A 16,040-nucleotide genomic window follows, 5' to 3' on the forward strand; every position below is an offset into this window, starting at 1 on the left:
ATATAGCCTCCACATTGACTCTGTACCGTAATACCCTGTATATAGCCTCCACATTGACTCTGTACCGTAACACCCTGTATATAGCCTCCACATTGACTCTGTACCGTAATACCCTGTATATAGCCTCCACATTGTCTCTCCCTGTATATAGCCTCCACATTGTTATTTTCCTGCTGCTGTTTAATTATTTGTTACTTTTTATTTTCTATTTATTTATTTTTTATTTAACACATTTTTCTTCTTAACTTCTTAAAGCCTTGTTGGTTAAGGGCTTGTAAGTTAGCGTTTCACTGTAAGGTTGTATTCTGTTGTATTCGGTGCATGTGACAAATACAATTTGATTTGATTTAACGGACGGGAGATGGGAGGGGAATGGAGATTGATGGGAGGTGGGTGGGAGAGCGATAATGATAGAGAGAGAGAGAGGGAAAATTACACAGAGAAAGGTGGAAAAGGAAAGAGAGAGAAAGAGTGGACAGTATAAGTCAAATCAAATTGTATTCGTCACATACGCCGAATACAACAGGTGGGTTGTTGACCTTACCGTGAAATGCTTAAACTTACAAGCCCTGAACCAACAACACAGTTCAAGAAAATATTTAATAAATAAACTAAAATGAAACATTTAATTAAAAGTAACACAATAAAATAACAATAACGAGGCTCTATACAGGGGGGTACAGGGACCGAGTCAATGTGCGGGGGTCCAGGTTAGTTGAGGTCATTTGTACATGTAGGTAGGGGTGAAGTGACTATATATAGATCATAAACAGCGAGTAGCAGCAGTGTACAAAACAAAGTGGTGGGGTCAAAAGACTGGGTGGCCATTTGATGAATTGTTCACCAGTCTTACAACTTGGGGGTAGAAGCTGTCAAGGAGCCTCTTAGTCCTAGACTTGGCGCTCCGCTACTGATTGCCATGCGGTAGCAGAGAGAACAGTCTATGACTAGGGTGACTGGAGATGGCTGCAGTTTTCAGGGCCTTCCTCTGTCACTGCCTGGTATAGAGGTCCTGGATGGCAGGAAGTTTGGCCCCAGTGATGTACTGGGCCGTACCCTCTACCCTCTGTAGCGCCTTACGGTTGGATGCCGAGCAGTTGCCATACCAGGCGGTGATATAACCGGTCAGAATGCTCTCGATGGTGCAGCTGTAACACTTTTTGTGGAGCTTTATTTTTATTTTATTTTTATTTTACCTTTATTTAACCAGGCAAGTCAGTTAAAAACAAATTATTATTTTCAATGACGGCCTAGGAACAGTGGGTTAACCGCCTGTTCAGGGGCAGAACGACAGATTTGTACCTTGTCAGCTCGGGGGTTTGAACTTGCAACCTTTCGGTTACTAGCCCAACACTCTAACTAGGCTACCCTGCCGACCCCGGGGGACCCGTGCCAAATGTTTTCAGTGTCATGAGGGGAAAAAAAAGGCCATGTCCGTGCCCTCTTCACGACTCTCTTGGTGTGTTTGGACTATGATAGTTTGTTGGTGACGTGGACACCAAGGAACTTGGAACTCTCGACAATAGGAAGAAAGTGAGAGAGGGAGATAGACATCGCTCATCCATATATTTATATATACGTTATTCTCATTCACCCCTTTAGATTTGTGTGTATTAGGTAGTTGTTGGGGATTTGTTAGATTACTAGTTAGATATTACTGCACGGTCGGAACTAGATGCACAAGCATCTCGCTACACTTGCAAATAACAGCTTTTAACCATGTGTATGTGAGCAATAAAATGGTATTTTATTTGATTTGATTTAGACAAAGGAATAAAACCAGAGGGAGAGAGAGAGGTAAAACGTTCCTCTGTGGAAAAAACATAAATTGATTATTTCTGAAAAACGTCATTATTTACATATTAGAGATCAGTCAAAATGGCTCAATAGCCTTTCATATTGCTTCATCACATAACAAACCCTTCACCATTCTCAAATGACAGGTACAGGAAGTGAACTAGAACAGCTTCTCTTTGTGTCTTTATCCTCTGAGTGAAGGATTGACCCCCCCCACCCCTTTCCTCCAATAGACTGGCTCAAGGTGGACTTCATTAGAGTGTGAGGATGTGACATCTCCATGGAAGACGGTGTTTGTGTTTGGGGCCAGTGTGCACTCCAGAGTGGCTAATGCCATTATGACATATGCAGTCGTGTTTAGTGAAGGTGTGACAGAGTTGAATCCACCACTTCGCAGCCAGGAGGTTTACTGTTTGATCCTCAGCCCTGAGTAAACACAAAAGAAAGGGGGTCGGCACACACACACACACACACCTCTACAGGCACACACACGCACAAACACACACACACTTCTACAGGCACACACACACACACACGTCTACAGGCACACACACATTCACACACACACACACACACACACACACACACACACACACACACACACACACACACACACACACACACACGCACACACACACACACGCACGCACGCACACACACACACACACACACACACACACACACACACACACACACGCACACACACACACACACACACACACACACACACACACACACATACACACACACACTTCTACAGGCACACACACACACTTCTACAGGCACACACACACACACCTCTACAGGCACACACACACACACACACACACACACACTTCTACAGGCAAAAAACGCATCCACATGATCCAAATACATTTCACACAAAAAGTCCCCAAGCCCATCGCAGAGACTTAATAATATAGACTTTGGAACATACAGTCCCGCGTTCGCTGAAAATCAGTCACCCAACCCCACTGTATAAGCTTTGTGTTTATACTTTGTCACGCTGAATTTACATTAAGAGGGCAGCTGTGATTTTACATCATCATTACCGTTGTACCGAATGAACACGTCTGTCTATGCAGGGAACGGAGGAGGACAAACGAGAGACTGATTGGATCCAGACCTGTGGTCGGATCCAAGACCGGTAACTACGTGATAACAGGAACACACCTTCTGTAGAACTATTGATTCACAATTCTGATGAAGTGAGGTCAAAAGGGCAGGATAGATTGTCAGGCATCAAGGATGGACTATCCAAAGTGTTACCTAATGCGTTTGACAGTTTTGCTAGAGAAAGGGTGATAGCCAGGGTGATAGTCAGTTGTACTGATACCTAGTCAGTTGTACTGATACCTAGTCAGTTGTACTGATACCTAGTCAGTTGTACTGATACCTAGTCAGTTGTACTGATACCTAGTCAGTTGTACAACTGAACGCTTTCAACTGAAACTCAACCCTTCTGAATTAGAGAGGTTCTGGAGGGGGGGGGCGGGGGGGTGCCTTGTTCAGGGGCAGAACGTCAGATCTTTACCTTGTCAACTCTGGGATTTGATCCAGCAACCTTTGAGTTACTGGCCCAACGCTCTACCCGCTAGGCTACCTGACTAAGGCTTCCACGTAACGAGACACCCTTTTGTTGCGCCAGCTGGAGCACTGTCTGAAGTACTTCTGTTTCTGGTTTGGTTTTAAGTGTTGCCGTAACAAATTAGAACCTGTATGACTTCACCCCCTCATCTCTCACACAGGCAACGGGAACCACTTCTCCCCGCCATGGGACTGGTAGAATCGGAAGCACCGTAACGTAACGGTGAGACTTTCCTTATCTCGGCCCGCTCACAATCAAACTGACAGTACATGAATCAAATTGCAGGGAAAATAAACACGGTTGTTGGAGTGGAAGGAAACTGCTGAAACACAGAGATTAGACATAGCTAGTGGACAGAGGGCAGGGCAGAGGTTCCAGCAGAGCTACAGGTGAAGGTTCCAGTAGAACTACAGGTGAAGGTTCCAGCAGAACTACAGGTGAAGGTTCCAGCAGAACTACAGGTGAAGGTTCCAGCAGAACTACAGGTAAAGGTTCCAGCAGAACTACAGGTGAAGGTTCCAGCAGAACTATAGGTGAAGGTTCCAGCAGAACTACAGGTGAAGGTTCCAGCAGAACTACAGGTGAAGGTTCCAGCAGAACTACGGGTAAAGGTTCCAGCAGAACAATAGGAAAAGGTTCCAGCAGAACTATAGGTGAAGGTTCCAACCGAACTATAGGAAAAGGTTCCAGCCGAACTATAGGTGAAGGTTCCAGCCGAACTATAGGTGAAGGTTCCAGCCGAACTATAGGTGAAGGTTCCAGCAGAATTATAAGTGAAGGTTCCAGTAGAACTATAGGTGAATGTTCCAGCAGAACTACGGGTGAAGGTTCCAGCAGAACTATGGGTAAAGGTTCCAGCAGAACTACAGGTGAAGGTTCCAGCAGACCTACAGGTGAAGGTTCCAGCAGAACTACAGGTGAAGGTACCAGCAGAACTACAGGTGAAGGTTCCAGCAGAACTACAGGTGAAGGTTCCAGCAGAACTATAGGTGAAGGTTCCAGCAGAACTACAGGTGAAGGTTCCAGCAGAACTACGGGTAACGGTTCCAGCAGAACTATTGGTAAAGGTTCCAGCAGAACTATGGGTAAAGGTTCCAGCAGAACTATAGGTGAAGGTTCCAGCAGAACTACAGGTGAAGGTTCCAGCAGACCTATAGGTGAAGGTTCCAGCAGAACTATAGGTGAAGGTTCCAGCAGAACTACAGGTGAAGGTTCCAGCAGAAAAACAGGTGAAGGTTCCAGCAGAACTATGGGTAAAGGTTCCAGCAGAACTACAGGTAAAGGTTCCAGCAGAACTACAGGGGAAGGTTCCAGCAGAACTATAGGTGAAGGTTCCAGCAGAACTATAGGTGAAGGTTCCAGCAGAACTACAGGTGAAGGTTCCAGCAGAACTACAGGTGAAGGTTCCAGCAGAACTATGGGTAAAGGTTCCAGCAAAACTATGGGTAAAGGTTCCAGCAGAACTATAGGTGAAGGTTCCAGCAGAACTATAGGTGAAGGTTCCAGCCGAACTATAGGTGAAGGTTCCAGCCGAACTATAGGTGAAGGTTCCAGCAGAACTATAGGTGAAGGTTCCAGCCGAACTATAGGTGAAGGTTCCAGCCGAACTATAGGTGAAGGTTCCAGCAGAACTACAGGTAAAGATTCCAGCAGACCTGCAGGTAAAGGTTCCAGCAGAACTATAGGTAAAGGTTCCAGCAGAACTATAGGTGAAGGTTCCAGCCGAACTATAGGTGAAGGTTCCAGCAGAACTATAGGTGAAGGTTCCAGCAGAACTACAGGTGAAGGTTCCAGCAGAACTAGTGGTAAAGGTTCCAGCAGAACTATGGGTGAAGGTTCCAGCAGAACTATAGGTAAAGGTTCCAGTAGAACTAAAGGTGAAGGTTCCAGCAGAACTATGGGTGAAGGTTACAGCATAACTACAGGTAAAGGTTCCAGCAGAATTATAGGGTGAAGGTTCCAGCAGAAGTATAGGTAAAGGTTCCAGTAGAACTACAGGTGAAGGTTCCAGCAGAACTACAGGTGAAGGTTCCAGCAGAACTATAGGTGAAGGTTCCAGCAGAATTATAGGTGAAGGTTCCAGCAGAACTATAGGTAAAGGTTCCAGTAGAACTACAGGTGAAGGTTCAAGCAGAACTACAGGTGAAGGTTCCAGCAGAACTATAGGTGAAGGTTCCAGCAGAACTATAGGTGAAGGTTCCAGCATAATTATAGGTGAAGGTTCCAGCAGAACTATAGGTAAAGGTTCCAGCAGTACTATAGGTAAAGGTTCCAGTAGAACTATAGGTGAAGGTTCCAGCATAACTACAGGTAAAGGTTCCAGCAGAACTATAGGTAAAGGTTCCAGTAGAACTATAGGTGAAGGTTCCAGCAGAACTATAGGTGAAGGTTCCAGCAGAACTATAGGTGAAGGTTCCAGCCGAACTATAGGTGAAGGTTCCAGCAGAATGATAGGTGAAGGTTCCAGCAGAACTAGTGGTAAAGGTTCCAGCAGAATTATAGGTGAAGGTTCCAGCAGAACTATAGGTGAAGGTTCCTGCAGAATTATAGGTGAAGGTTCCAGCAGAATTATAAGTGAAGGTTCCAGCAGAACTATAGGTGAAGGTCCCAGCAGAATTATAGGTGAAGGTTCCAGCAGAATTATAAGTGAAGGTTCCAGTAGAACTATAGGTGAAGGTTCCAGCAGAACTAGTGGTAAAGGTTCCAGCAGAATTATAGGTGAAGGTTCCAGCAGAACTATAGGTAAAGGTTCCAGTAGAACTACAGGTGAAGGTTCCAGCCGAACTATAGGTGAAGGTTCCAGCAGAACTATAGGTGAAGGTTCCAGCAGAATTATAGGTGAAGGTTCCAGCAGAACTATAGGTAAAGGTTCCAGTAGAACTATAATTGAAGGTTCCAGCAGAACTATGGGTGAAGTTTCCAGCAGAACTATAGGTAAAGGTTCCAGTAGAACTAAAGGTGAAGGTTCCAGCAGAACTATGGGTGAAGGTTACAGCATAACTACAGGTAAAGGTTCCAGCAGAATTATAGGTGAAGGTTCCAGCAGAAGTATAGGTAAAGGTTCCAGTAGAACTACAGGTGAAGGTTCCAGCAGAACTACAGGTGAAGGTTCCAGCAGAACTATAGGTGAAGGTTCCAGCAGAATTATAGGTGAAGGTTCCAGCAGAATTATAAGTGAAGGTTCCAGTAGAACTATAGGTGAAGGTTCCAGCAGAACTAGTGGTAAAGGTTCCAGCAGAATTATAGGTGAAGGTTCCAGCAGAACTATAGGTAAAGGTTCCAGTAGAACTACAGGTGAAGGTTCCAGCCGAACTATAGGTGAAGGTTCCAGCAGAACTATAGGTGAAGGTTCCAGCAGAATTATAGGTGAAGGTTCCAGCAGAACTATAGGTAAAGGTTCCAGTAGAACTATAATTGAAGGTTCCAGCAGAACTATGGGTGAAGTTTCCAGCAGAACTATATGTAAAGGTTCCAGTAGAACTATAGGTGAAGGTTCCAGCAACTACAGGTAAAGGTTTCCAGCAGAACTATAGGCAAAGGTTCCAGTAGAACTATAGGTGAAGGTTCCAGCATAACTACAGGTAACGGTTCCAGCAGAACTATGGGTGAAGGTTCCAGCAGAACTATGGGTAAAGGTTCCAGTAGAACTATAGGTGAAGGTTCCAGCATAACTACAGGTAAAGGTTCCAGCAGAACTATAGGTAAAGGTTCCAGTAGAACTATAGGTGAAGGTTCCAGCAGAACTATAGGTGAAGGTTCCAGCAGAACTATAGGTAAAGGTTCCCGTAGAACTATAGGTGAAGGTTCCAGCAGAACTACAGGTGAAGGTTCCAGCCGAACTATAGGTGAAGGTTCCAGCAGAATTATAGGTGAAGGTTCCAGCAGAACTAGTGGTAAAGGTTCCAGCAGAATTATCGGTGAAGGTTCCAGCAGAATTATAGGTGAAGGTTCCAGCAGAATTATAGGTGAAGGTTCCAGCAGAATTATAAGTGAAGGTTCCAGCAGAACTATAGGTGAAGGTTCCAGCAGAATTATATGTGAAGGTTCCAGCAGAATTATAAGTGAAGGTTCCAGTAGAACTATAGGTGAAGGTTCCAGCAGAACTAGTGGTAAAGGTTCCAGCACAATTATAGGTGAAGGTTCCAGCAGAACTATAGGTAAAGGTTCCAGTAGAACTACAGGTGAAGGTTCCAGCCGAACTATAGGTGAAGGTTCCAGCAGAACTACAGGTGAAGGTTCCAGCAGAACTAGTGGTGAAGGTTCCAGCAGAACTACGGGTGAAGGTTCCAGCAGAACTACAGGTGAAGGTTCCAGCAGAACTCTGCGTGAAGGTTCCAGCAGAACTATAGGTAAATGTTCCAGTCAAGGAAGTCTAGGATGAAAGACAGTCCCCTACTACAGTAAACTGTTATCATCATGACATAAGCTATAGCAGCCCTACAGTATTAATGTGGTAAACATTGAAGCTAATGTGGCTGCCAAATGAAGACACGGACTAGCCGGCCAGTAAACAGCACTAAACACTAATCCACACAACTGATGCAGTCCTATGAACACAAGCCATCCCATTCAACCCTCCACTACAAGCCATCCCATATAACCCTCCACTACAAGCCATCCCATGCAACCCTCCACTACAAGCCATCCCATGCAACCCTCCACTACAAGCCATCCCATATAACCCTCCACTACAAGCCATTCCATATAACCGTCCACTACAAGCCATCCCATATAACCCTCCACTACAAGCCATCCCATGCAACCCTCCACTACAAGCCATCCCATATAACCCTCCAATTCAAGCCATCCCATACAACCCTCCACTACAAGCCATCCCATATAACCCTCCACTACAAGCCATCCCGTATAACCCTCCACTACAAGCCATCCCATATAACCCTCCACTACAAGCCATCCCTTATAACCCTCCACTACAAGCCATCCCGTATAATCCTCCACTACAAGCCATCCCGTATAACCCTCCACTACAAGCCATCCCTTATAACCCTCCACTACAAGCCATCCCATATAACCCTCCACTACAAGCCATCCCGTATAACCCTCCACTACAAGCCATCCCTTATAACCCTCCACTACAAGCCATCCCGTATAATCCTCCACTACAAGCCATCCCGTATAACCCTCCACTACAAGCCATCCCTTATAACCCTCCACTACAAGCCATCCCATATAACCCTCCACTACAAGCCATCCCGTATAACCCTCCACTACAAGCCATTCCGTATAACCCTCCACTACAAGCCATCCCTTATAACCCTCCACTACAAGCCATCCCTTATAACCCTCCACTACAAGCCATCCCGTATAACCCTCCACTACAAGCCATCCCTTATAACCCTCCACTACAAGCCATCCCATATAACCCTCCACTACAAGCCATCCCATATAACCCTCCACTACAAGCCATCCCATATAACCCTCCACTACAAGCCATTCCATATAACCCTCCACTACAAGCCATCCCATATAACCCTCACTACAAGCCATCCAATATAACCGTCCACTACAAGCCATCCCATATAACCCTCCACTACAAGCCATTCCATATAACCCTCCACTACAAGCCATCCCATATAACCCTCACTACAAGCCAACCAATATAACCGTCCACTACAAGCCATCCCATATAACCCTCCACTACAAGCCATTCCATATAACCCTCCACTACAAGCCATCCCACATAACCCTCCACTCTATCTGATGTGATATCGTTATCTATCCCTTACCTGGCTGGCTGCTGGCCCTGTCCCAGTATAGTCAGGAGTGCTCTGGAGCTGGGACAATGTGGCTCTGCCTTGGGGCCATGGAGCTCATATTCTCCCTGTCAGCTGGATCAGATTGTTTACATGTGGTATTAGGGAATGATCCAGGCAATCAATTGCAGCCCGGGCCCCGGCTAACAGAGAATACAAGGCTAATCGATAGAACTAGCTTCAGAAGAACAATCTCCTCTCCTTTCAATGGTGTGGATCAGATCAGGGGAATCCGCTGACATGGCTGTTAACCTCTCTGAGTTATGATTAACCTTGAGAGAGGAGAGGATGAGAGGGAAGGATGGATGAGAGGGGGAGAATGGAGAGGGACAGAGGGAGAGGGGGGAGACAGGGAAGGATTGAAGGAGAGAGAGACTGAGTATCAGCCTCTGAGATAATGACAGATCAAATACCACAGTATTATATCACAGAATTAAATCACAGTACTATATTACAGTATTATATCACAGTATTATATCACAGAATTAAATCACAGTACTATATTACAGTATTATATCACAGTATTAAATCACAGAATTAAATCACAGTACTATAGTACAGTATTATATCACAGTATTAAATCACAGTACTATATTACAGTATTATATCACAGTATTAAATCACAGTATTAAATCACAGTACTATATTACAGTATTATATCACAGTATTATATCACAGTATTAAATCACAGTACTATATTACAGTATTATATCACAGTATTAAATCACAGTATTAAATCACAGTACTATATTAGAGTATTATATCACAGTATTATATCACAGTATTAAATCACAGTACTATATTACAGTATTATATCACAGTATTAAATCACAGTATTAAATCACAGTACTATATTACAGTATTATATCACAGTATTATATCAAAGTATTATATCACAGTATTAAATCACAGTATTATATCGCAGTATTATATCACAGTATTATATCAAAGTATTATATCAAAATATTATATCTAAGTATATATCACAGTATTATATCACACTACTATATCACAGTAGTATATCACAGTATTATATCACAGTATTATATCAAAGTATTATATCACACTACTATATCACAGTAGTATATCACAGTATTATTTCACAGTATGATTTCACAGTATTATATCACAGTATTATATCACAGTATTATATCACAGTATTATATAACAGTATTATATAACAGTATTATATTACTGTATAATATCACAGTACTATATCACAGTTTATGTGTTGTTTTATGTAGACAGAGAGAGACAGAGAGAGACAGAAAGAGACAGGGGGAGACAGGGAGAGAAAGGGAGAGACAGAGAGAGACAGAGAGAGACAGAGAGAGACAGAAAGAGACAGGGGGGATGGACAGGGAGAGACAGACAGAGACAGGGGGGATGGACAGGGAGAGACAGAGAGAGACAGGGGGGATGGACAGGGCGAGACAGAGAGAGACAGAGAGAGACAGGGGGGATGGACAGGGAGAGACAGAGAGAGACAGGGGGAGACAGAGAGAGACAGGGGGAGACAGAGAGAGACAGGGGGGGGTGGACAGGGAGAGACAGAGAGAGACAGAGAGAGACAGGGGGGATGGACAGGGAGAGACAGAGAGAGACAGGGGGAGACAGAGAGAGACAGGGGGAGACAGAGAGAGACAGGGGGGGTGGACCGGGAGAGACAGAGAGAGACAGAGAGAGACAGGGGGATGGACAGGGAGAGACAGAGAGAGACAGGGGGAGACAGAGAGAGACAGGGGGAGACAGAGAGAGACAGGGGGGGTGGACAGGGAGAGACAGAGAGAGACAGAGAGAGACAGGGGGGATGGACAGGGAGAGACAGAGAGAGACAGGGGGAGACAGAGAGAGACAGGGGGGATGGACAGGGAGAGACAGAGATAGACAGGGGGAGACAGAGAGAGACAGGGGGGATGGACAGGGAGAGACAGAGAGAGACAGAGAGAGACAGGGGGATGGACAGGGAAAGACAGAGAGAGACAGGGGGGATGGACAGGGAGAGACAGAGAGAGACAGGGGGGATGGACAGGGAGAGACAGAGAGAGACAGAGAGAGACAGGGGGGGTGGACAGGGGGAGACAGAGAGAGACAGGGGGAGACAGAGAGAGACAGGGGGGGTGGACAGGGAGAGACAGAGAGAGACAGAGAGAGACAGGGGGGATGGAAAGAGAGAGACAGAGAGAGACAGGGGGAGACAGAGAGAGACAGGGGGAATGGACAGGGAGAGACAGAGAGTGACAGGGGGAGAAAGAGAGAGACAGGGGGGATGGACAGGGAGAGACAGAGAGAGACAGAGAGAGACAGAGAGAGACAGGGGGGATGGACAGGGAAAGACAGAGAGAGACAGGGGGAGACAGAGAGAGACAGGGGGGATGGACAGGGAGAGACAGAGAGAGACAGAGAGAGACAGGGGGAGACAGAGAGATACAGGGGGGGGTGGACAGGGAGAGACAGAGAGAGACAGGGGGAGACAGAGAGAGACGGGGGGGATGGACAGGGAGAGACAGAGAGTGACAGGGGGAGACAGAGAGAGACCGGGGGGATGGACAGGGAGAGACAGAGAGAGAGACAGGGGGAGACAGAGAGAGACAGGGGGGATGGACAGGGAGAGACAGAGAGAGACAGAGAGAGACAGGGGGATGGACAGGGAGAGACAGAGAAAGACAGGGGGAGACAGAAAGAGACAGGGGGATGGACTGGGAGAGACAGAGAGAGACAGAGGGAGACAGGGGGAGACAGAGAGAGACTGGGGGGGATGGACAGGGAGAGACAGAGAGAGACAGGAGGAGACAGAGAGAGACAGAGGGAGACAGAAAGAGACAGGGGGGATGGACAGGGAGAGACAGAGAGATACAGGGGGAGACAGAGAGAGACAGGGGGAGTCAGAGAGAGACAGGGAGAGACAGGAGGAGACAGAGAGAGACAAGGGGGGGGGGGGTGGACAGGGAGAGACAGAGAGAGACAGGGGGAGACAAGGGAGACAGAAAGAGTTGAGGGAGACAGAGAGAGACCGGGGGGATGGACAGGGAGAGACAGAGAGAGACAGGGGAAGACAGAGAGAGACAGGGGGGGTGGACAGGGAGAGACAGAGAGAGACAGAGAGAGACAGGGGGAGACAGAGAGAGACAGGGGGGTGGACAGGTAGAGACAGAGAAAGAGGGGGAGACAGAAAGAGACAGGGGGGATGGACAGGGAGAGACAGAGAGAGACAGAGGGAGACAGGGGGAGAAAGAGAGAGACTGGGGGGGATGGACAGGGAGAGACAGAGAGAGACAGGGGGAGACAGAGAGAGACAGGGGGAGACAGAAAGAGACAGGGGGGATGGACAGGGAGAGACAGAGAGAGACAGGGGGAGACAGAGAGAGACAGGGGGAGACAGGGGGAGACAGAGAGAGACAGGGGGGGATGGACAGGGAGAGACAGAGAGAGACAGGGGGAGACAGGGGAGACAGAAAGAGTTGCGGGAGTGGACAGGGAGAGACAGAGAGAGGGGGGGGGGGGCAGAGGGCGGACAGAGGAGAAGGAAGGTTAGTTGTTGGCAGCCCTGCCGACTTTGCTGATTGTGGTGTGCATGATCAGGCATGAGAGAGTGGGCTCAGAGTCTGTCCGAGAGGATTAGTGAGCAGACTCCTTAGGTCAGAGTGCAGGGGTGAAGGGTCAAAGACACAGGCAGGTAAAAGACAGATGACGACAGTGTGTGTAGGATCTGCAGCTCTGTACACTTAAAAAAAAAATTATCTCAAGTTTCAGAAGCAAAGTTTACATTTTAAGGACCCTGATCTCTCTTTTGAAGAACATATCAAGACCATTTCAAGGACAGCTTTTTTCCATCTACGTAACATTGCAAAAATCAGAAACTTTCTGTCCAAAAATGATGCAGAAAAATTAATCCATGCTTTTGTCACTTCTAGGTTAGACTACTGTAATGCTCTACTTTCCGGCTACCCGGATAAAGCACTACATAAACTTCAGTTAGTGCTAAATACGGCTGCTAGAATCCTGACTAGAACCAAAAAATGTGATCATATTACTCCGGTGCTAGCCTCTCTACACTGGCTTCCTGTTAAGGCTAGGGCTGATTTCAAGGTTTTACTGAACCTACAAAGCATTACATGGGCTTGCTCCTACCTATCTCTCTGATTTGGTCCTGCCGTACATACCTACACGTACGCTAAGGTCACAAGACGCAGGCCTCCTAATTGTCCCTAGAATTTCTAAGCAAACAGCTGGAGGCAGGGCTTTCTCCTATAGAGCTCCATTTTTATGGAACGGTCTGCCTACCCATGTCAGAGACGCAAACTCGGTATCAACCTTTAAGTCTCTACTGAAGACTCATCTCTTCAGTGGGTCATATGATTGAGTGTAGACTGGCCCAGGAGTGGGAGGGTGAACGGAAAGGCTCTGGAGCAACGAACCGCCCTTGCTGTCTCTGCCTGGCCGGTTCCCCTCTTTCCACTGGGATTCTCTGCCTCTAACCCTATTACAGGGTCTGAGTCACTGGCTAACTGGGGCTCTCTCATGCCGTCCCTGGAGGGGGTGCGTCACCTGAGTGGGTTGATTCACTGATGTGGTCATCCTGTCTGGTTTGGCCCCCCCCCCCTCAGCCTTGTCTCAGGATGGTAAGTTGGTGGTTGAAGATATCCCTCTAGTGGTGTGGGGGCTGTGCTTTGGCAAAGTGGGTGGGGTTATATCCTTCCTGTTTTGCCCTGTCCGGGGGTGTCCTCGGATGGGGTCACAGTGTCTCCTGACCCCTCCTATCTCAGCCTCCAGTATTTATGCTGCAGTAGTTTATGTGTCGGGGGGCTAGGGTCAGTTTGTTATATCTGGAGTACTTCTCCTGTCCTATTCGGTGTCCTGTGTGAATCTAAGTGTGCGTTCTCTAATTCTCTCCTTCTCTCTTTCTTTCTCTCTCTCGGAGGACCTGAGCCCTAGGACCATGCCCCAGGAATACCTGACATGATGACTCCTTGCTGTCCCCAGTCCACCTGACTGTGCTGCTGCTCCAGTTTCAACTGCTCTGCCTTATTATTATTCGACCATGCTGGTCATTTATGAACATTTGAACATCTTGACCATGTTCTGTTATAATCTCCACCCGGCACAGCCAGAAGAGGACTGGCCACCCCACATAGCCTGGTTCCTCTCTAGGTTTCTTCCTAGGTTTTGGCCTTTCTAGGGAGTTTTTCCTAGCCACCGTGCTTCTACACCTGCATTGCTTGCTGTTTGGGGTTTTAGGCTGGGTTTCTGTACAGCACTTTGAGATATCAGCTGATGTACGAAGGGCTATATAAATAAATTTGATTTGATTTGAATGCCCCCCTTATCCAGTATGAAATAGTCTTGACTCTGTTTGGAAGATTGCTGCTGTTATGTTGCTTAGTCCTTGAAGATCACAGTACTGCTCTGGAGAGAGGAATTAGGACAGATCTATATTATGTAAGCATGAGGAGATGTGTCATGCACTGAGAAGACAGCATATGACTGCAAGTGTTCACCCAAGGAGAAATATCTCAAATGTGCTTATTTAAAAATATATATTTTTTTACAAGGACACTTGTGCTAAGTACAACAGGAGTTTTATGACTGAGATCACTCTTTGTGTTTAGGGATAGAAAGTCAAGTCTCACTGGTAAAAACAGAATATTATCTCTGGTTGCTTGTATGTTGTTCCCCTTTATCTGTCCCCGAATATCTTCCTTTCCCTTAAACTATTTTTCTGTTCCTGTTCCTGTGTGTGTGTGTGTGTGTGTGTGTGTGTGTGTGTGTGTGTGTGTGTGTGTGTGTGTGTGTGTGTGTGTGTGTGTGTGTGTGTGTGTGTGTGTGTGTGTGTGTGTGTGTATGTATGTTTGTGTGCGTGCGTGCGTGTACATTTCCCACAATGCCACTCCAGAAGTTTGAAGTCAGTTCATTATACATAACCATATGAGTATAATTATAAATACAATCCTAATCACATCATTTAATTGAGTAGTGGAGAGCATGGTGAATCACCTTACACAGCGTTCTGGAAGAAAACTCCAGGACGGTCACATATTTTGACCTTTGTCTGTCCGATAAACAGTCAGAACTGTACTCTGCTACGTTCCACAGGTTCTGCAGACAGACTATGCATATTCTGGTAATACAATAAAGCCAAGCTTGACTTCAAATCAACAACAAAAACCAATGCTTGTAGATGGTAGGGGAGAGCTTTCAGGGAACGACACCGAGGGATGGTGAATTAGAAAAATTCCCTCAGAGTCAGATGAGAGAAGCGATAACGTTTTTACATTTTTTTAAAAAATGGCATTGCACAACACCATGAAATAAGATGTTCTGCTCCAGAGTTGAAACGCTGGAACTCAAATCTATCTTGTTTCCTTCTTTAATCTACTTTGAACGTTTTAATGAGAGTAAAGAAATTATTTGGGTTGCTGGATCCTGCTTGTCTTTTGTTGTCCTGAATGTTCATGTCTATAATTGGGATGTCGTACGCAGTTATGAAAATGCTTTCTAGGCTGGATGCTCTGATGGTGTTGGGGTGATTTTGGAAGCCTTGGACAGCACTGTAGGCCTCAGCTTGTTGGACTGTGGTCCCTAAGCTCTTACTGTTGGGTCACATCTGGAAATGCCAAAAACACACAGTAAAAGGAAGAGGGAGGAAAGGGGGAGGATGGGGCACAGATTGGAAAAGGGATGGAAAATGAGAAATGAACAGGAAGAGAGAGTATAATCAATTTGATAGGCTATGTAGCAATCCCCTCTCTCTCTCCTCTCCCTCTCCTCTCTCTCTGTCCTCTCTCTCTCTCCTCTCTCTCTCTCCTCTGTCTCCTCTCTCTCTCTCCTCTCTCTCTGTCCTCTCTCTCTCTCCTCTCTCTCTCTCCTCTCTCTCATCTCTC

General features: G+C 46.3%; 1 protein-coding gene across 1 annotated transcript in view; it reads right to left on the minus strand.

Annotated features, from left to right (window-relative positions):
- Positions 1-3,731: 3,731 nt before the first annotated feature.
- Positions 3,732-16,040, minus strand: part of LOC139386201 (uncharacterized) — a 40,238-nt gene continuing 27,929 nt past the window's right edge. The window contains exons 4-5 of the mRNA XM_071131682.1: positions 5,526-6,721; positions 3,732-5,425 (exon numbers count right to left, since the gene is read on the minus strand). Of these exons, the coding sequence (XP_070987783.1) occupies positions 3,732-5,425; positions 5,526-6,721 (2,890 nt within the window). The remainder of the gene's footprint in view (positions 5,426-5,525; positions 6,722-16,040) is intronic.

Source organism: Oncorhynchus clarkii, chromosome 3 (assembly GCF_045791955.1).
Source record: "Oncorhynchus clarkii lewisi isolate Uvic-CL-2024 chromosome 3, UVic_Ocla_1.0, whole genome shotgun sequence".
NCBI lineage: Eukaryota > Metazoa > Chordata > Actinopteri > Salmoniformes > Salmonidae > Oncorhynchus > Oncorhynchus clarkii.